The sequence below is a fragment of the Myodes glareolus genome, chromosome 14 (genome assembly GCF_982192425.1).
Source record: "Myodes glareolus chromosome 14, mMyoGla1.1, whole genome shotgun sequence".
Taxonomy (NCBI): domain Eukaryota; kingdom Metazoa; phylum Chordata; class Mammalia; order Rodentia; family Cricetidae; genus Myodes; species Myodes glareolus.
Window position 1 is genome coordinate 9,335,914 of NC_142039.1, and position 22,971 is coordinate 9,358,884.

The following is a 22,971-nucleotide window of genomic DNA, read 5'->3' on the forward strand; positions in this document are numbered from 1 at the left end:
TGTCTTTGTTTTGATCAGATATCAGGATATCATCCATATAGTGGTATATTATAGACTTAGAAAATTGTGTATAATTTTCAATGGTTGGCTTACAAAATATTGGCACAGGGTGGGAGAGTTTAACATTCCCTGTGGGAGGACAGTCCACTGGTACCTCCTTGCAGGCTGAGAGTTATTATTGGTAGGCACTGTGAAAGCAAACTTTTCTCTATCTTTTTCTTGTAATGGTATAGTGAAGAAACAATCTTTCAGATCAATAACTATAAGAGGCCATCCCTTTGGTAACAGGGAGGGCAAAGGAATTCCAGATTGCAGAGGGCTCATAGGTTGAATAACCTTGTTGATAGCTCTAAGATCTGTCACCATTCTCCATTTACCAGATTTTTTTTTAACAACAAATACAGGAGAGTTCCAAGGGCTGGTAGATTCTTCTATATGTCCAGCATCTAATTGCTCTTGTACCAGCTATTCTAAAGCCTGTAAATTTTCCTCAGCTAAAGGCCACTGTTTAGTCCATATTGGTTTCTCAGTCAACCATTGTAAAGGCATGGCTGTTGGTACCTCTGAAGGGCCATCAATTGTGTTGTGTTCTTGTATAGCTCTAATGGCTGGTTTCTGCCATCTGTAATATCTTGTAATATTGTCCTCAGAAATATAGGCTCTAGAAGCAGCAGGAATGTTAATTTGGGTATTCCATTGCTGCAATAGGTCACGGCCCCATAAATTCACTGCAATATTTGCTACATATGGCCTTAGTTTTCCTATTTGTCCGTCTGGACCTATACAATTAACCCATCTCGTGCTTTGTCTTACTCGAGATAGGGTTCCAATTCCTAAGAACTGAATATCTACCTCCTGAAGAGGCCAATGCGGATGCCAAGATTCTGGAGTAATGATACTTACATCTGCACCTGTGTCCAGTAAGCCAGTAATAAATTTGCCATTTACACACACTCTTAGCTGTGGTCTTTGTTCATTTATAGAAGTCTGCCAGAATATTCGTTTACTTTGTCCTCTTAGATTTCTTGATTCATTCACCACATTTAACTCATCCTTCAGGCCGTTATTGCTTTTAACAGCAGGCATGGGACATTCTAATTTCCCTGAAGAGGCATGTTCTCTGCAGTGATCGGAAATGACTGGACCACATTTGCCATGGGGGCCTTCGAGAGGCCCCCTTTTGAGTTTCCCTATGGCAACGGGTTGCCCTGTTTATCTCTTGTTGACCTACACTCATTCATCCAATGCCTGCCCTTTCCACATCTCCTACATAAACCTGAAGGCTGAGTCCTCCTATTCCTGTTATTCCTAGAAGAGGCATTATTCCTGGAATTCCATTGTCTGCAGTCCCTTTTCATGTGTCCCATTTTGCCACAATGAAAGCATTTTGTAATCTGATGTCTCCTTTTACCTTTGGAAATTGCTTCTTGTACCCATGTTTCATTGCCATAATCAAATGTATCAACATTCATTGTATGTAAAACCCATTCATCCAAAGGCGCTGATCTGAGCTTTAAAGGCCCCAGGATCCTTTTGCATTCTACATTGGCATTCTCATATGCCAAAGACTCAATTACTATATTTCTTGCTTCTGAATCAGGTATCAGGTATCCCTATTTGTACAGCCTTAGTTAGTCATTGCAAAAAGTCACTAAAGGGTTCTCTCTGACCCTGTTTGACCCTGACATACGATTCTACTCTCTGACCTGAGTCTTGAACCCTGTCCCAGGCCCTTAGAGCTGCTGTAGCACATATGGATAAAATGTTTTCATCATAAAGAGCTTGTTCCTGAGGATCAGAGTAAGGTCCTTCCTCTAGAATTTGATCTAGAGAAACCTCAATTCCTTTTGCTGATTCTTGTTGTTGTAAAAGTCTGGCCTCTTGTTTGAATAGGCATTTGAAATGCCATAAAGGTCCGTTCTCGAGGACAGCTGATGTGAGCTGGTTCCAATCTTGAGGGGTGGCCCTGCTGCTCAGAGCCCAGGATTTTAACATCTCCCTAACAAAGGATGAATGTAGTCCATAATTCACAATGGCTTGTTTAAATTCTTTCAGATCTTTCATACGTATAGGCTCCCATGTATGTTCTTTAATGACCTTAGGGTTTTTGGAGCCGGTTATCTTTTCTGATGTTATTACTGGAAAGGCAGGTATAACTCTATGTAGACTGAGAGTTTTTTGAGGTGAATGTTGCCTTTCTACCTTTTGCTCCTGTTCATCAGAGTCTATGATTTCCTCAATTTTATTAAATCTGCTCACCATTGCCTTCTGTAAGTCCTGAATCTCCTGTCCAGTATTATGCTCCAAAGCCTTCATTAACGATTCTAAGGCATGGAGCTTGTCCGTCAGAGACACCATTTCCTCCTTGGACACAATCGCCTTCATTGATAATTCTAAGGCGTGGAGCTTGTCCGTTAGAGATACCATATCCTCCTGGGACATAATCCTCATGGCATGTACTGTGCCTTCTTGTATGGAAATCCTGTCAATTAATCTATCATACCCTTTTGATAAAGTCCGATTTTCACATTCAATGGTTATAATCCTCTCAGCTAATGTTTCAGTACTTACAGTCATGGACTGGAGGTTACAAGTCATTTTGGTTGTCCCCTCCTCCAGAGCAGTGAAGCTCCCTTCTAAAGAAGCAATATCAGACTGTACCTTCTTGATATTTTGGTCAGTCAACCGAGTCATATCAGACAAAGATCTAGTCTCCTCAAGAACTCCAAACTCTGATCTAGTCTCCTGCTTGAAAACTCCAAACTCTGATCTAGTCTCCTGCTTGAAAACTCCAAACTCTGATCTAGTTTCCTCCTTGAAATCTCCAAACTCTTTTTTGAGGAGGTTGGTATCACTCTGAATTGTTCTTAAGGTTTTAATCTCTGCCCTCAGCATTGTAGATTCAGTCTGTAAAGACTGTATCTTTCTTATAAAATAGCCAAACACCAGAAAAACAACAGATCCCAGGAATAACAAAGTAAGAGGAATATCAGAGACATACTTCAGAATATCCTCCATAGCGCAATTAAAAAAACCATTGAACTTTTGGATAGTAATATTTTCTGACATTTTCAATCAAAAGAAATTGTACTTGTATGTATGTATGTATTTATTTTCAACCAAAAAGAAGAATCTTACCTGTAATGACCGTTGCCTGCCAGTAGGAGGTGAGGCGCACCTGAATCCACGTGGCAATGGCGTTGATTCAGGAAGTAAACTCTAGAATATATACACTCAAATCCAGAGGTTAAATTCACAGATCACAAAAGGTAGAGAGCTTCTAGTGGCCCATAATCAAGGCAGCCTGGCCTACCCCAGCCGGGCTCTCGTGCCCTGCCGCTCTGTTCAACCCGATGCAGAGGGTCGTGACACAGTCACTGCGCTGTTGCTAAAGAGGCCTAGTGCTTTGGGCCCCGTGTCCCTGTGCTGGGATTAAGGGTCAAGCTGCTTGCAGCACTCCCAATCAGTTATTGCGGATGTCAGGGGGTTTTAAACAGCTTGCTGGAACTTCAAAGGGAGCTTGCGCTGTGAGCTCTTTGACTCACGTTGCAAGGAAAAATTTAAAAATCCATGCAGAACAGGGCAAAGTAGGCCAGCAGAGACTGTCCGGACCTGTGTATCCTGGGAGGCATGGAGGTTATGGCTGAGGGAGGGCTCGTGCCAAGCCCAGCTGGCCCAGCCGAGCTGGGGGTGGGGGGCTGGGGTGGTTCCTAAACCAAACGCTGGGTGCCAAATAACTGCGAATCAATCCCACACCAGTTATGTTTTAAGGGGTTATTTATTTGGGGGGGTAAAACTTACATACACCATAAACCGTCAGGAAGGGAGCCTAGTCGCTGGAGCAGGAGCCGGGAGCAGGAGCAGGGAACAAGCGTTGGAATCAAGAGGCCCGAGCCGAGCTCTGTGGCTTTTTTTAAAAGAGAAATATACCACACCCCAGTGGGCTGGTATTTCAGCGGCTATTGGCTGACAGAGTGGAAGGCGCTCCCACAGCACCGTGGGCTCGTGCTTCAGCGACTATTGGCTGAAGCAGCGGAAGATACTCCCGCAGCAGAGCACAATTAAAGACTTTAAAAAGATTTAAGATTGTTCAGTACTGCTTCCTACCAACTGTAAATATTTTTCAAATGGTTTATTTAATTCTTAGGTAGCAGAATCTACTTTGAATTTGAAAGCTGCAGTAGTTCTGGGTTGTAGTGAATGGGAAATCCAAATGGAAAGCTAAAGTAAATAGAGAAAGTAATATATACCTCTTAGGTGCGTAATTGCAGACTTATCTGTGTGGAGAAAGAAAGTGGGGTGCACATGCAGTAGCACTATGTGTGGAGACCGGGAAACAGCTTTGTAGCATCTGCTCTCTCTCCACCTTTCCACATGAGTCCCAGGTATCTAACTTTTATAACCAAGTTTGTGTGGCAAGCACCTTAAGCTGTTGAGCCATTATGCCAGGCCATAATTTCTGTTATTATATTAATAGTAAAGATAGCAAGTGAGCCAGAATCTGAAAATATGACTGAAAATACCACTACAGCCAATGTCTTCTTTCCTGAGTTACCTGAGGACACCAGGACTGTGACATATACCCTAGACAGTTTAGAGGATCACAGAGTTCCTTTTGTTAAACAGAACCTTGGACCCATGTATCTGTCCACTTACCTAGCTCTTACCCATTTTACTAATTTCCTTGGTTTTCTTTTGTCTTTTTTGTTACTGTTGATTACTCTAAGCTATATGCCCCGAAAAAAGATACAGGCTTCTATCTCTTGAGTTTTTTGAGGATAAATTAAAATAATTATTTGTAAAGGAATTATTAGTTGATGTATTAGATAATATCAGATAATATAAAGCATAATTATATTATAAAGAAATTATTGGATCTTTCATGCCTGAGACATCAGAACATGATGAAACACATTTCTCTACAATTCTTTTATCCCCATGACTTAATGCACACCTCCAGTGGGAAATTTAGTCACGCAGTCAATAACCCTGCTTCCCACAGTCTAATCTCTGCTTCATTCCATGAGACATTAGAAGCCACTTCCCTGCAACTATCTTACCTTTGGCAGGACACGCATTCAGGAAAGGAGTCTTTCATACAGATCACATTTGGGACCTTCAAAGATAAGGGACGTCCAAGCTCAGACAATTGTCTTTGTTTGTGTGTGTATATAAACTGGGAACTTTACAGAACAGAAGAACAACAGCGGAAGAAGAATAAAGAAACTGATGCAGAAAAGTACATAGTGGAGAGATCATTTCACCCTCAGATCAAAGTCCCACGCTTGCTGTGAGTCTTCTTCTGAGCCTTGAAGGGGACACTGAGACTGGCACTCAGAGAGATAGCTCCACACTCACAGATGAATCTGTTCTGTTTCTTGGCTCTATATGCCTTGACTCACCAAAAGATGTTCCTCTGGTAACTCTTCTGTGATCCTGGGTTTCTTTCTAGTGTGTGGGGTATCTTATATCATGATTAGCATGGATATTACCCCCCACCCCCACCTCCACTATACTCACTGGTACAGTATCTTCCAGGGAAAGATACATTCTGTTTCTGGAAATCCTAACTAAAAATACTAGTCCATTTGCACAGCTATTTACAACTGTTTTAAGCAGTCTAGAATAATTCACTGCCACTGAAATTAGGGAAATGATTTGGGTTCTCATTCTGCTGTAGAGGGGCATTTTAGAGCAAGACATTTAATTTCTTGGGCCTCGTTTTCCTTGATAAGTAGACTGGCCTAAAGTGAGGCAAGGACTGAACCTCACTGGGAGTTGTGAAGGGAGAGCTAAGGACAGATGCACATATAGAAAAGCTGGGATCAGGTACATTGTACTTGCTTTGAAAGAGCACACCAGCTACCCCAACAGTCCAACTGCCATAACAACTGAGGATCTCAGCACATTTATTATGTATATAGCATCTAAATATGAGTATTTAGATGTTCTCAATAGGAGGTCTCTGTACATGAGCATTCCCTGGCTTGGGATACTCTGTAGGAAGAAGCTGAGGCTGACAGTTTGGGCACTCTGGTTGTGCGTACTGCCTATATTTGTGCCCAGGAGTCAACAGTGCACATTCCCAAGACTTCCATGACACTTGTTCCTTCACATGGCCCTTACCTGAAAATAAATCAGTTTCCCAGACATGTGGGAAGTAAGATGTCTTGCTTTTTATATTTCCAAACAGGTGACAACCAAAGCCAAGGAACTGAAGGACTCAATCACCTGTTCCCCAGGTGAGTTCCCACCATACCCATTTTTATTTCATGTATCCAAGCAACTGAAAGATGAAGTCACTTTTTCCCCAAGTGAGTTAGTATCTACCTTATCACTAATCTGACACGGTTTCTTCGCAATTAATCCCTTTTTATAATAACGTCTTTAGATATCAATGATGATAGTTTGCCCAGAGACCTCTCCTGATCCTGTTTCTGTGGATAGTCATAGACACCAAATCAGTCTGGTCCTGCACACACAGTTAATGCTGAGAATTTGTATTTAATAAGTTTAAAGATTTAGAGTGTTAGCATACCTTGGGATCCTGTCTCCTCAAAAAGGATGTGCTAGCTTTAGGAAAGACTGTAATCAGCTTCCTCTCTCACAAAGGGATTTGTCTGGGCAGAGGAACTGAGAATGGCAGTGATATTTCACAACTTCTCCATAGACTGGTGTGACTGGTGTCGGAGAGCTGCTGCAGTCGCCACGGTCTCCGTGGGGCTTGCTGTCTGCCCCTGAGCAGCTGCATGGTTCCCTAGGCATGACCATACCCTGCTTTCCTCTGAAAAGAATCGGGAAACTGTTCTCCAGAGTGAGGGATACAAAGTAGTTCTTTTAACCACAGTTCTTTGGAGACCAGCCTCCATTACTAAAAATTGACAGCCTGTTAAATGAAACCCTGTGTTTGAGAAAATGTGTTTGTGTGTGTGTTTGTGCATGTGAGCTTGAATGAAATGGAACAAAATGGCAATTCCAGTAGCCCTTGTATAGTTCTTGGTAGAGTTGGTCCACTCAATAAGACAGTATGCTGCTGGTCACCATTGTCTGCTTGCAGACTGACATACAGAAACACACACACACACACACACACACACACACATCATATATATATGCCTGGCATACAAACATGTATATCATATATATGATAATATTTTTACCTTTATCTTTATATTCATTTTTTTCCTTTGGTATATTTCATAACTAAATGACATTATTGATTGGTACATGGATATAGACCATGAATTAAAGTAAGTTTATTTTTAAGGCTTACCTACATCTGACAAACTGTCCTCCAGAAAGGCTAAATTCACTCTAATGTCGTAACCAGTACCACATTTAGCTTTTGTAATTAAAACTTGGGGCTAGGAAGATGGCTCAGCTGTAAAGTGCTTGCCTCACAAACATGAAGACCTGAGTTCCATCCTTGACACCCATGTGACAAAGCTAGGTACAGCATCATGTGCCTGTAGTCCCACTGCTAGCAAGGGGAAGACAAGAGGACCCCTGGGCTCGCTGACAGGCCATTCTAGCTGAACTGGTGAGCTCCGGGTTCAGAAAAAGAAGGAATGCACTTGGTGATGACCTGTAGCCTCCACATGCATAGGCACATGTGCAAGCATCCATACACACACATGCACACAAAAATAAAATAACTGAAGCTTAAATTAAGTAGAATTAAGTGAGATTTTAAGCATGGTTTCTTAGAGACATACAAAGTGGGTTATAGTACTACAGAACATTGTATGAGAGCCCCTGTTGCCAATGCCAGTGTTCCAGTGCAAACTGTTGTGGGGTTGCTCTGCCTCTCGTCCTTGCCAGTCTAATCACTGAGGTTCACAACTTGTTCCCATTCATGTGTTTCTATTTGGTTGTCTTCCTTTGTGAGGTAAAAGGCTTAACCTTTTAGTAATATCCTTTCCCTGCTTTTACAAATTCACCTTGAAGCCAGAGCTGGTAGCACATGCCTTCAGAAAGAGGCAGGTGGACCTCTGGGTTCCAGGACAGTCAGGACTACCCAGAGAAACATGTCTGGGTAGAAATAAAATAAAGTCAATTCACCTTGGGCTGAGTGATGGCTTAGCAGGTATAGACATTTGCCACCAGGCCTGCGACCCACTTGGTGAAAGAAAAGAACCAAGTCACACGAGGTGTGCTCTTGGCCTCCATAAACACAGTAAATAAAAAGTAGTGAGAGTTGCTAGAATGCTGTGCCTGTGTGCTCGCCTGCAGGGGAGGCACAGTCCTCATAATTACACTAATAGAACTAATGAAACCTAGATTGTAGAGATGAGTATCAGGTTTCCTTCTCTAGAAAGTCCTGTTCTTTGATCAGAGCTGGACATACATACCCTTAATTCCTCAGAGCAGTGACAAGGACAAAGACAAGGAGTCAGAACTAGGTCCAACTCCCATCTCTGCCACTTTCTTCCCTCGTGTGTAAGATTGGGGTGAATACTGTAAAAGGTAAACCAAGCAATGCGTGTAAAATGTGGAGCACGTTGGTGTATAAGTGGTAGACACTGCTGGTCGCCTGAGTTCACCATGGCCTGTTTTCCTGTGTTCTGTGGCTTTTCCTAGGAATGGTCAGGCTCTCTGAACTGAAGTCGAATGTGCAGAATTCCAGGCCCATCAAGATAGCCACAGCCTTGCCAGATGATATCATCACCCAGCGGGAGGACTCGGCAGGGACCATGGAGGATGAGGGACCAGAGACTGCAGAGGGTGAGCAGGAGATAATGGCCACAGAAGTCCGGCCTCGGAGGCGGAAGTCAGCCAGAATGGCTGAGGTAGTCACCAGAGTGGAGCCAGAGGAGAAGATGAGAGGAAAGAGGCAAAAAGACTTTGATATATCAGAACAAAACGAATCCAGTGACGAAGAGAACCAGAGAAGAGAAAGAACCCGTGCTACAGAGGAGACATGGACTCAGAGTCAGCAGAAACTTCTGGAACTGGCCTTACAGCAATACCCAAAAGGAGCCTCTGACCGCTGGGACAAAATAGCCAAATGTGTGCCATCTAAGAGTAAGGTGGGTAACAAAGGACTCCCCATTGAGGTAGCTGTCCCCATGCTTGCTCTCCTGCTTACACCCGTCCTTTCTGTTCCCCGCTGGCTCCAGGACCTTGTGTTTCAGTTGTCTTCAGTCTCTGTTCAGCTTGGGAAGTTGCACACTGCTGAGGTGAAAATGAGGTCAGGGTGCTATCCTTTCTTCTCAAAGAAATGCCACCTGTAAAATAGATCACAGGCTGGCCAGATGGCTCAGTGGATGGGTGCTTGCCTACAAGCCTGGTAACCGGGTAAGTCCCTAGAAAAGGAAAGAAAGAACTAACTCCTTCGTTATCCCAACTTCCACATTTGTGCTCTAGCCACATATGCACAAATATGCATATATACACACAAGCAAAAATAAATTTAGTATATTCTATTACATACATGTAATATAGAATGTGTATATATATGTACACACAAACATATAATTTTTTATTTATTAATTTTTTTTAAACATAAACTCCCCACTGTAGCCTGCTAGCCTACTGAAACATTCATTCTACTCAGGAAGGACAGTCTAAGTGGAACAGAGCTGGCAAAAGTGTTGATGGTCCACAGAAGGCAGCATAGGGTCCTCTGGCCCTGTGACTAGTGCAACCCAAAGGGCAAGTAGGGCCAATCCCACACTTGTTGTGGTAACTCTCAGTCCTGCAGCGTCACAAATTTGGAGTCTGTAGTGGCACCTCACCACCCAAAGACTGCTGTTGAAGTGGGATTGCTGTCCTTGACTCTTTACACTCGACTGACTCTTGGGACTTAGACCATTTATAACTGGCTATCATTCTAAGCAGCTGCTAATATGTCCCTTCTCAAATACAAGCAGAAAGAGTCCTGCTGAGAGCCAACCTTGGCTTCGCTGTCATTCATGGAGCTCCTAGATCTTCCCAAAGCCAGCCTTTCTCCCCAGCATAGCTTCTTCTTGCAGGCTGTGCTCAAGTGTGAGGTACCGGGAGCACAGAGAAATCAAAAGTAGCCTCTGGGCACATGGATGCTCATTTACATACTTACTTTTTTTTAATTGAAATTCTGTGTTGGAAAACCTAGCTTGTGGCCATGCATGTCCCTGCGTGCGTAGGTGTAGTTATCTGTCACCTACTTTATGATGATGAAGCTGAGAGTCTCTAGGAAGAAGAATAAACCATTAGCAGTAAATCTCTTTAGGAAGCACAAATTCTCCCAGTCTCTCTAGTCAGTTTCCAGAAGTAATAATTTTGCTGAGTTTCTCCAACTTTTGTCAGACTCAGCCATTTACATGTGTGATAAATTGAGTTTTGCTCAAAATGAAAGCACCAGAAGGGGATTGGAACCTTCCTGTTTCTACCAGAGAGGAGCAGGGCCACAGAGGCCCACAGGCATCACATATGGTCTAATGCCGCAGGTGCAGGAGAGCTGCCCACTGACCCTCTGGTGCCAGCCTGACTGAGGTGACTTCATGCCAGCTGCCTTGATGGGAGCTCAGGACTACCAACACTGTCCTGTTAAAGGCTGAATGCCGAGACTGACCACAGCTGTGCTCATACTTGGACGGCGTGGGTGGGTAGTGTTGGGATGTAGGGAGGCACTCCCTAAAAGAGGCTAGTCCAACACTGCTGCCCTGAAATCCAAAAGAATGGGCACCCATCCCCTGTCTCAGGTACCAGATTAAGGACCCTGTTTAGAACAACAGTCATTTGCCCTGGATCCCGAGTTAACATGCTTGCAATAGCATGGCATTGGTATTATTGAAACCAGCAGAATGGCTTCTGAAATATACACAGTGCCCACCTAAAGATAATGAGGCTCTTTCCCCCGTCTTGTCTGTGCTTAGTTCCATGCAAGGGATGGCAGCCATGGGAGTTCTGAGGTTGCCATTGGCTTGGGTGACAGGTGGGAATGGGGAGAGTGTGAGGAAGACTTGATCATCTTCTGTGCTGGCAGTATGCTGTGGCTCACAAAGGTAAGTTCCAGCAGCCACCAGGGTGAGGCACATCCAAAGGAGAGGAGCGCTGTGGCCTCAGGTTTCTTGATATCTCTGAAACGGGATATGCTAAGGTAGTGGATGCTACCATGCTAGGAGCAGGTCCCAAGCTGAGGTGGGGATTGTCACCATGATGGCACTGTCACCTTAACTGCGCCCAACTATCACCCCATGCTCAGCACCATCACCTTGGTCAGCCTTGCAGCAGGTCTTCTCAGCCCAGGTCTACCTGGGGCCATCTAGGCTTTCCCAGGATGATCCAGAAGGTTCTAAGGAAATGAATACAAGACTTCGTCATTAGGACTGGGCACTAGTCAGCAATTAGGTCACAGTGAACTGACCATACCAGGAGCACTGACCCATGGAAGTAACTGTTACCACTCTTTTTTTCTTCCTACAGGAAGACTGTATTGCTAGATATAAGCTGCTGGTTGAACTGGTCCAAAAGAAAAAACAAGCTAAAAGCTGAAGCTTCTGGAAGATGATTTTTCGCCATCATTTTCCAAATGAGTACTTCAGAAATCTCATGCAGAAATTTGCATTTTGTACCTCAGTATTTCTAAACGTCATGTGCCTTAGTTTAAAAAAAAATCAATCAGTTCTGTGTGGTGCTGTTTACAGCTTTGTGTCTCGGGGAAGGGTAGGTCATTCTGCAGGTTTAACTTGCTCTCACTGCAGAGTTTACTTTGCTGGAAGATTTCAAATAATGTTCTAGCTCTCCTTCTGCCGTTTCTCTGAGGGGCAGGGCTCTCTCTCTCTCTCTCTCTCTCTCTCTCTCTCTCTCTCTCTCTCTCTCTCTCTCTCTCTCCTTCTCTTTCTCTCTCCCCTTTCCCCAACAAACTTCCTTCCCATGTTAAAAAAAAAAAAATAGTGTTCTAGTGCCAAGCAGACAGGGAGCCTGTGAATGAACTAACATGGAGGAATTCCAGACTAATACGTTCTCTTAATAATGTAGCTGAAGCAGCTGCTTGAGGTGCCATACACCAGCACTCAGAAGGCAGAGGCAGGAGGACCCCTGTGAATTTTAGGCCACCTTTGTCTACATAGTAAGTTCCAGGACAGCCAGAGCTACACAGTGAGACCCTGTCTTAAAAAGCAAAATTAATTCACTGCTAGGACTGAGCAGTGAGACCAGGTAACTTAGAGATTTATACCAGGCTAACCTCAAGCTGGCTGGCAGACAGCAGCGAGAGGCCATCTTAACTGGCTCAGAAAAACGTCTGAGTTAACAAGAGCATGTGCTAATATAGTCTGCAGAGTTATTCCTAGAGCGCTTGCACAAGGTTTCGGGAGCCAAGAAGAGGGTCCCGTTTCTCAGTGGATAGGTTGTGCTCTGCTGTCCTGTTGACTCTTGAGCCCTCTCGCTCGTGGATCTGTCACATCTGCTGAGCATGCTGGAACGTGCAGCAGCCTAACCTGGAAAGCAGTGAGGGACCCACAACACATTTGAGGGAAGTGATTTGATGTCTGTAAAGATGTCCTTTTCTCTAAGGATTGAGATATGGTGGCAGAGGTCACCTCTGCCCTGAAAGTGTGCACATTGAGGACATGGAACTAGGTAGACCCTTCCCTGAGCTCAGACAACAAGGGAAGCCTCCAGGCTCTAACCTGTGTGAAGCGCATCTCAGACTCAGCTGCAGAAGAGCAAGTGAAAGAGCAACTGAGCAGCTTGTGTCCTGGAGCAATTTCGTCCCCTCGCTCTGTGGAAAAGGGACCATGGAGACATGGAGAAGACACTTCTACCTGACAGAGGTGGCTTAAACAAGACAGTGAGAACCCAGGAGGGCTAGCCAGATGTGGGCCTGCAACTTTCTCCCAGCACTTCTGCCCTGGAGCTGATGGCCTATGAAGTGGCCACTGTACATTCCAAGCTGACTCCATCCCACCCATCCAAGGCAGACAGCATGCGGTAGAAACACAGTAGATTGTCCTGGATGAGGGCCAGCGTCAGGCCTGCCTCCCATGCAGCTTGTGACATCTGTGAGCACCCTTTACAGTCACAGTGCTTTGAACTGTGTCTCTGTCATGCCTAGTACACATTCCTGGGTTTCTGTATCCAAATTTATCTCCTAGCAGGACATAGTGATATACACCTGTAACTCTAACACCCAGGAGGGACTGCAAGTCTGAGCTTAGCCTGATCTATACAGTCAGTTCTAGGCCAGCCAGGGCTACATAGTAAGACCCTTCTCAGAAGCACTTTGTAAAACACAACTGGTATTTACTTCCTTCACACTCCTTAAGAACACGAGGCCCCAGCAAGGCCTTCCTAGAAAGAGCTGGTCCATAGCAGGAGGGACGTCCCAAAGGGACACACCTGAAGACCAGCCCAGCCAGTTACACCATCTGTGGCCCTTTTTTAGCCCCACATAGCAAACCCTGGGATCTGCAGGGCCCAGGAGTGTCTTGTGCTCAGCAGGACAGGACGTTCTTGCGCTTCTGTCAACTCCCAGTGCCCTCTTGATGTGCAGTCTCCAGGTAGACCCGCTCCTCAGCTTTCTACTCCCTGACCTGGGTGTGTGAGCCAGCAAGTCTTCTCCCATCTCCCCACCTACCTTGTGTTGTTTGTTTGTTAGGCTAGGGAGAAGTTGGTTGTGGCCACTACCGTGTGGAATCTTTTTACCCTTATTAGATGACAGAGACCTGCCTAATGTCCCCATGAGAGGAACTTTCCAGCCTCATCCGCAGACCCCATTCTTGAACCTTTTACAGCTGCTCACCAGGGTGATCTAGTCCTGCCTCATGGATATGGAATTTCTTTGAGACATTGCCTCTAGATTTTAAGACATTCTTGTGTTTTCAACAATGAGTGGATCAATCTCACACTTGACAACAGTCAGGCCCTTCTGAGAGTAGTTGCTAGGCTGCAGCTATGCTTTGCCTGACACCCTGTGAGACCCGTCCACACCATCATATACACGCTGGGGGGGGGTCTGTTCTCTGTGACCCCCCCCACATCATCATATACAGCTGGAATCTGTTCCCTGTGACCGCCCACGCCATCATATACAGCTGGGGTCTGTTACCTGTGACCCCCCCACACCATCATATACAGCTGAGGTCTGTTCCCTGTGACCCCCCCACACACCATCATATACAGCTGAGGTCTGTTCCCTGTGACCCCCCACACCATCATATACAGCTGGAGTCTGTTCCCTGTGACCGCCCACGCCATCATATACAGCTGAGGTCTGTTCCCTGTGACCCCCCACACCATCATATACAGCTGAGGTCTGTTCCCTGTGACCCCCCACACCATCATATACAGCTGGGGTCTGTTACCTGTGAGCCCCCCACACCATCATATACAGCTGAGGTCTGTTCCCTGTGATCCCCCCACACCATCATATACAGCTGGGGTCTGTTACCTGTGAGCCCCCACACCATCATATACAGCTGAGGTCTGTTCCCTGTGACCCCCCCCACACCATCATATACAGCTGGGGTCTGTTACCTGTGACCCCCCCCACACACCATCATACACGCGCTGGGGTCTGTTCCCTGTGTGCTACACCTGGCAGTAGGTGAGAGACACCTCCTAAGCTGGGGCACTTTCAGTTCTAATGCAGCTGGAAAACAGAATTGTGCATAGTACTTCTGTTAGCTGGGAATGACAGAAGGCTTCAACTTGGCACTTGACTTCTTGAGAGCCATGTACCTATCTACCGTCTTTGCGTGGCCACCCAGACTCTCTCAGTTTTACCAGTGTTGGTGAAGCTGACAGGCCAGGATAGGCTCCCTCCAACTGACATCCCTGTCTGGTGGTCCTTGATCTATGGGTGGACTCCTGGATCAACCCAATCTTCAGAGGCCAGTCTTCCTGGTGCCCCAGGATTTCTAGCCCATGTGCTGTATTCATTTTGAGGCCAGTGTGCAGGAGGGCCTGAGGCTGAACCTCAGAGGGGCCAAGACCCAGCTGCCCTCAGCTAGCCTACGACCGGGACAAGTTGCTTTAGCATCTGTTGGGGACTATTTCCTGTTTACAAAATATGGGTGCTAATATCCGATGAGACCACACCAAACCTTGCCCACCTCACTAGCTCTTCTCTTTGGCACTAAATGTGGTCAGCCTGGTTTCCAACACTGCTTCCTCGAATGTGGTTCAAATGAGGGTAGATTTTGAGTCAAAAGAATCATGTCTGAATCCAAATCTAGACCAGTGAGAAAAGGAGTAAGGGCCAGAGGGTGTTCCCGCTTACATCCTACACCCATCGAGAGCCACGGCTTCGGAGCTGCCTCTTTCAGAAACTCCGAGAACCAAAGACACCTGGACTGAGTGTGCCCTGATAAGTTCTGGGCCTAGCTGAGGTCCACCCTGGGAGGGACGCCACCTGGGTCAGGCTCCTCTGCCTGGCTGCATCTCTTGTGTGGGTGCATCTCCACTCAGCAGAGTGGCTGTGGAAGCTGCTGTGCGGTCTCATGTTCTGCAGTGACATCACCCGATCAAGGCTAGGTTCTAGTTACAACACATTTCAGTTACTTCATCCTTAAGTTGTAAAACCTCTTACCCTGATTAATGGTCCTAAAACGGGGCCAACTTCCAAATATGTGTTTCTGCTCTGATTTCCCATTATAAGCTCACTCGGAGTTGGCATCCATGAGGCAGATGCTATTAGAAATCGGGTCAGCTTCAATGGTAACCCCATAGGCCAAATCTGCCAGAGTCCACTCAGGTTTCATGAATCCTTCGCAGCCCTCCCAGGCAGCTTCCAAAGACTGGAGGCCCTGGAAGTTCTTTGTGGGATGTGAAATTGAAGGATCCCAGCACTGGCCTGGACTGTTTCTGTGAGGACCTGTTCTTCTCAGAAATAACAAGAAGCCATGAGTGTTTTCTATAGCTAAGGCTAACCCTGCTGTCAGCTGTAACCTGGTCACCTGGACCTAGTTCACAGATAGCTGTGGGGTTGTTCCATGAAAAAACACTAGGGAGGGTTTCCACAGACTCTGGAAAAGAAAATAGCTTCATGTTGAATGGAGGAAGGGGCGTGCTAGCAATGTTCTGAAATATGCACAGAAGAGCTGGTTCCGACCCTTGGCCTGCTCCCCCAGGGACAGGCCCAGGAGGAAGCAGGCAGCCTACATCCTCCTGCCCTGCCTGAGATGGTGTACTGCCTAGTGGTCAAGATCTAGTACCTGGATTGGTCCTGAAATGAACAAGTCAAAGTAGGAGGGTAAGAGTGTCCTCATTGAGCAGCCTATCGGTTACCACGTGGGCTACTCAGTGCAGTGAAGCCCACCATGTCAAAGAAATCCTGCCTTTAAAGCCACAACAAAAAGCACGTCTGTAATCCCAGAACTTGGGAGATGGGAGCGTACAGATTGATTTCAAGGTCATACTTGGCAAGGGGCGGGGAGGGGGAGAGAGAGAAGAGAAGAAAGAAGAAAGGAGAGAGGAAGGAAGAAGGAAGGAAGGAAGGAGAGAGAGAGAGAAAAAGAGACGATGTTGCAGATGGCGGCAGCAGCAGGGGACGGAAGGTGCTGGGGAAATGTCCGGCCCTAAACCTCAGCAGCAAGGAACACGTTCACAAAAGGGCAGAACATTGAAGAGCACTATTTTCTAAAAAACAGCTAAGTCACTGGTTTGTAGCCCCAGACCATGTAGCCTCCCTTGAAAAACTCAGGGAAGGTGTCATGGGCCTATACACACTGAAACCTGGCCAGCAGAGACTTCTAGACTGCAGGAAAGAAACTGTATCAGAGGCTCCCCTACAGTGAAGTGGAAATAGGCTGCAGACAGTCTACAGGGGATGAACCACACATCAGCAAGGAAAACTGAGGGCTGGAGCCAGCATTTGCAGTCACACTCCTGATGGACAAGAACTGGGATGGTCATTTTTAACCTGGCCTGTGTACCTGGGTGAGGTGTCAATGTAGTTGAAATAAGAATGTCCCCATAAGCTGATATATTTGAATGCTTGATTCCCCATTGGTGGAACTGTTTGGGAAGGATGCAGTGAGGAAGAATAGCCTTGGGGCAGGCAGGCTTAGAAGTTTCAAAAGCCCAGGCTATTTCCAATGTTTTTCTCTCTACCTCCTATTTGTGGGTCCAGATGTAAGCTCCGAGCTAGTGCTCCAGCACCATGCCTGTCTGCCTGTTGCCATGCTCCCCATTGTGATGGTCTTGGACTCTAGTCCTCTGAAGCTGTAAACCCCCAATAAATTCTTTCTTCTCTAAGCTGCCTTGGTCATGATATCTTATCATAGAACAGTAACTAAGACAGGCTCTAGACTCCTTTCCTTGACTTTCTCTTCTCTATTCAGCAGCACAGGCCAAAAACCTAACAGCAAAATTCAATTCATTTATGTCTGTAGAGACTGTGCTTTCATTTCCCGGCCACCCAGACCCAAATAATCACATAAAAACTGTATTAATTACAACACTATTTGACCAATGGCTCAGCCGTAGTATTCCTAGCTACCTCTTTGTCAGTTTCTTTTATTTTCAAAACGGGGCTTCTCTGTGTAGCTTTGGAACTTGTCCTGGAACTCACTCTGTAGACCAGGCTGACCTTGAACTCATAGAGATCCTCCTGTCTCTGCCTCTGTTGGGATTAAAGGTGTATTCCACCGCACCACAGCCCAGCCCTAGCTAGCTCTTACATCTTTTTATTTTTGAAGATTTATTTATTTATTGTGTATGTAGTATTCTGGTTACATGCATGCCTGCAGGCCAAAAAAGGGCACCAGATCTGATTACAGATGGTTGTGAGCCACCATGTTGTTGCTGGGAATTGAACTCAGGGCTTTTAGACGAGCAGGTGGTGCTCTTAACCACTGAGCCATCTCTACAGCCTGCTCTTACATCTTAAATTTACCCATTTCTATTATTTTATATTTTACCACAAGGTTTGTGGTTTGTTACTTTATATCTTACTTCTTGGGCAGCTACATGGCATCTGTATGACTCCACCTTCTTTCTCCATGCTTTCATTTTAGTTTTCCCACCTAGCTATAGTCTGCCCTGCAAAAAGCTAAAGCAGCTTCTTTATTAACCAATAGTAATAAAACATATTCATAACATATAGAGGGGTGTTGCCATACAAAAGAGTTCCACAATAGCCCAAAATGGAGTATAGAAAAGGTTTATTTATCTGGGGATGAACTCACAGTAAGAGTAGCGATTCTCAGCCCTCTGCATGCATTGGGAACTGGAATCAAATCCAGAAGCCAAGAAACCTTCCCCCCACTCCATGTGCATGCTTTTCGTCTGCATTTAGAGTACATGAGACCTCACCCAAAGTGGGCTGGTATCTTAAAGGTTATTGGCTGAAGGAGTTCCCACAGCAGAGGGGAATCCCATATCATATCCCCTTTTTTTCTAAATAAAAAGGAAGGTTTTAACATCTATCATCTATTTTATGTTTGTGAGTCTAAAGAAAACTACATAACTATCTGTCTTCAACTCCATCAAAGACCCCAGAAGGATACAATATTACCTAAGTAAACAGGACGAGCATTGTAAGCAATTTCCAACACTCTGGAATTGACAGAGACATCACACTGCCTGGACAGTCACCCAAAGTTCTTCTGTAACATCGGGGCATCCATCTTCAGCCTACAGGCCCATAGTATCTGGCAGACTTCCATTAAGCAGGAAATTTGAAAGACTGCTTCATCTATATTGGAAGTTTGTCAGTCACTTCCTTCTGTGTCCTGCAGACTCTTTCATAGAGCAGGAACCATGAAGGACAGTCTCACTGTTCTTTTGACAAGTTCAGAAGCCATTTTTCTGTGGATCCTGCATGTCCAGTTTATACAGCATACCATCAAGAAATGCTTGCCCAAATGGCTAGCCTTGTCACATTGAAGGCAAATTCTATAACGAGTTTCTTCAATGCCAATCAGCTTCTCTGAAGCAACTGGTGCAGCCAGAAGCAGACAAGTCTCACTGTTGAGAAAAGTCTAAATCTTAAAACATTTTAAATTCCACATTCTGTAGGTCTTTGAAGTGTTGAAAATTATCCATCTAAATAAAATATATCTCTGTATATCTAGAAAACCTAACATTACTATAAGTTTAACAATAAATGACTATGGATTTGTAATTTTAATTATACATCATTTTTAATGAGCTATATAAACATAATACCTTAAAAAAGAGTAGAAATATACCTATAACAAAATCAAACTTAAATTTTTATCAATAGACCAAAATCCACTCCAGTGTATTCATTCCTATAACACAGACCTATCCCCTTTTTTTTTAGAAAGAGATTGCCTATGGCCATTAACCATTTATAATCAACCCTTACAGATGAAATCAAACATTTAAACAAGCATTTCGGAAATTTGGACATTGTTTTCTCCAAACTTCTTCCTGCTGTTTATTAGGTGAAGTATTTTTAGGGTTCAGGGAAACCTTTCTGAGGGACTTTGTTCCATCAAACCACATAGATTAGAAGGAATCCACAGGTCTCATCTTCTGTGGAAACAAAAGCAGAACCTCTCTTCCAAAGTAACATACCCTTAAACTCAAATATTGAAGTCAAAATACCTTTAAAATGTGTATGCTGGTTTAGCTTAGTATCCTCCAGAATCAAATGTTTTTCAGCAGTTAAATCATTAACATTAGTGTATGTTCCATCTTCATGTGGTTTATTCTTTTTACTCTATTACTTTTTAATATTATCTTCACTCCTTTAATCTATGACTGTCTGTACTCTTTCTTCCCTCTCTCCTAAACCCATGTACATTTATCCAACATTGTGACCTATTCAGAAGTCTTTTTCTTGTCTAAAACTGTCTTACTGTGTACCTGCAATCATTTTCTGACCAGTAGACTTTTGAGGTTTTTTTTAATGCTAAGTAGGCATGGCTAGGACTACTACTGTGGCTTTGCCTGTTGGCTCTGCCCCATCCAACATGGCAGAGGTATGTTCACTGCCTCTGCCAGCCATACTCACCACCTCAGCTCCAAGGGATACAGTGGGTCTATGTCACCATTTAAAAAAATTGAAGTATGAAGCTCCACCAGGAGCAGGAGCCAAGAGCAAATCCAGTCCCGGGAGCCAACCCAATCCCAGGACACCGGATAACCAGGATTGAGCCAGCGACCTAACTGAGAGCCAGCAAGTCAGCGATCTCCACCAGAACCGAAGTGGGACAGAACCAGCTACCTAGGACAGAGAGCAAACAAGCTACACTGGGAGCAGAAGCCAGGAGCAAATCCAGTTCTGGGAGCCAACTAAGACCTGGCAGATCAGGATTGAGCCAGCGACCAGATCCAGAGTCAGCCATCTCCACCAGAACAGGTTCAACTCCAAGCCAGGGACTTCTGCAGGAGAGGATCCAGACCAGGCTTTACAGAAACAGGCCAAAGTAGGCCTGAGAGAGCAAACTGCAAGTGAGCAGAGCAAGGCACAGGAGCACTGAGCTATCTCCAGGAACACCAAGTAACCAACAAGGTAAGTAGAACTGTGACACTGACTATACCACAAGGAACAACCATCTGAGTTTTGGATTCACTGGCACCTAGAAGATTATTCAACAGAATCTCAGACAGTCCCCAACCACACCTATTAGAGGAAAAGATGAAAAGGTAAGATCACACGCTACACCACAAAGAACAACACAATACCAGTAAAACCTAAAGACCCTACAGCAGCAAGACCTGAACAATCAAATATGAATGACCTGGAAGCAAAGGAGCTAAAAAATAACTTCAAGAGACTGTTTGAAATTCTTAAAGATGAAATGAGAAATTCCTTTAAAGAAATTGAGGACAAGACAAAAAATTGGAAGATATCAGCAAATCACTTAAAGAAAACCAAGAAAAATCAAACACATAAAAGAAACTATTCAGGGCTTGAAAACTGAAATAGAAACAATAAAGAAAACACAAACTGAGGAATTATAGAAACAGAAACCATGAGAAAAAGATCAGGAACCAAAAACACAAGCATGAACAGCAGAATACAAGAGATGGAAGAGAAAAACTCAAGCACTGAAGATACAATGGAGGAAATAGACTCATCAGTAAAAAAAAACATTAAATCTAACAAAAGCTTAACCCAAAATATCCAGGAAATATGGGACACCATTAAGAGGCCAAATCATAGAATAGGTATAGAAGGAGAAGTTCAACTCAAAGGCACAGAAAATTTATTTAACAAAATCATAGAAGAAAACTTTCCCTACCTAAAGAAAGATATGCCTATGAAGATACAAGAAGCTTACAGAGCACCAAATAGACTGGATCAAAAAAAGTCCTCTTGCCACATAATAATCAAAATGCTAAATATACAGAGTAAAGAAAGAATATTAAGAGCTGCAAAGGAAAAAGGTCAAATAACATAAAAAGGTAGACCTATCAGAATTACACCTAACTTCTCATTGGAGACCATAAGGTCATGATCAAGCATTATGCAGACATTAAGAAACCATGTATGCCAGACCAGACTACTTTACCCAGCTAAACTGAAGGACAAAACAAGATATTCCATGACAAATCTAGATTTCACTAATACCTAGCCACAAACCCAGCCTTACTCACCTATAAAAAGGCACAGGCTAACAGATTGGATACAAAACCAGAATCCATCCTTCTGCATATAAGAAACACATCTCAACCTCAAAGACAGACATTCTCTCAGAGTAAAGGGATGGGGAAAAAATATACCAATCAAATGGATCTAAGAAACAAACGAGTGTCACTATCCTAATATCTAACAAAATAGACTTCAAGCTAAAATAAGTCAAAAGAGACAAAGAAGGTCATTTCATATTAGTCACAGGAAAAAACCATCAAGAAGAAATTTAAATATGGAACATCTATACCCCAAATACAAGGGCACCCTCATATGTCAAAGAAACACTTCTAAAGCTTAAATCATACAATAAATCCCACACACTAATAGTGGGAGACTTCAACTCTTCCCCTCTCACCACTGGACAGGTCTGTCAGACAAAAAAAATGAACAGAGAAATAAGAGAACTAACAGATGTTATGACTCAAATGGACTTAACAGACATCTACAGAATATTCATTCTAAATAGAAAAGAATATACCTTCTTCTCAGCACCTCATGGAACCTTCTCAAAAACTTACCACATATTAGGTAACAGAACAAACCTCAACAAATACAAAAAAAAATGGAATAACCCAATGTACCTTATCAGATCACATGGTTTAAAACTAGAAGTCAACAGCAATACGAATTCCAGAAAACCCACAAACACATGGAAATTAAACAATGCTCACTCGAATGGGTCAAGGAAGAAATAAAGGGAGAAATTACAGACTTCTTAAAATTCAATGAAAATGACCACACAACATACCCAAATTTATGGGACACCATGAAAGCAGTGTTAAGAGGCAAGGTCATAGCACTAAATGCCTACATAAAGAAGCTGGAAAAATCCCACACTAGTGAATTAACGGAACATTTGAAAACTTTAGAACAAAAAGAAGCAAACTCATCTAAGAGAACTAGATGGCAAGAAATAATCAAATTGAGAGCTGAAATCAACAACATAGAAACAAAAAAAAAACAATGCAAAGAATCAATGAGACAAAGTGTGGGTTCTTCGAGAAAATCAACAAAATAGACAAACCTTTATCCAAACTAACCAAAAGGCAGAGAGAGAATATCCAAATTGACAAAATCAGAAATGAAAAGGGGGACATAACAACAGACACGGAGGAAATACAGAGGACCATCAGGTCATATTTCGAAAACCTGTACTCCACAAAATTGGAAAACTTATAGGAAATGGACAACTTTCTGGATAAATATCACTTACCAAAACTAAATCAAGACCAGATAAACAAATTAAACAGACCTATAACTGCTGAAGAAATAGAAACAATCATCAAAAGTCTCCCCTCCACCCTCAAAAAAAGCCCAGGACCAGATGGTTTCAGCTCAGAATTCTACAAGACTTTCAAAGAACTAATACCAATACTCCTCAAATTATTCCACACAATAGAAACAGAAGGAACATTGTCAAACTCTTTTTATGAGGC

At 43.9% G+C, this 22,971-nt stretch overlaps 1 protein-coding gene across 1 annotated transcript in view; it reads left to right on the forward strand.

The window, feature by feature from the left end:
* Dnajc1 (DnaJ heat shock protein family (Hsp40) member C1) overlaps positions 1 to 11,606 on the forward strand; it is a 181,062-nt gene extending 169,456 nt beyond the window's left edge. The window contains exons 10-12 of the mRNA XM_048460701.3: positions 6,194 to 6,242; positions 8,581 to 9,029; positions 11,407 to 11,606. Coding sequence (XP_048316658.1) covers positions 6,194 to 6,242; positions 8,581 to 9,029; positions 11,407 to 11,475 — 567 coding nt within the window. The 3' untranslated portion in view covers positions 11,476 to 11,606. The remainder of the gene's footprint in view (positions 1 to 6,193; positions 6,243 to 8,580; positions 9,030 to 11,406) is intronic.
* The last annotated feature ends 11,365 nt before the right edge of the window (positions 11,607 to 22,971 follow it).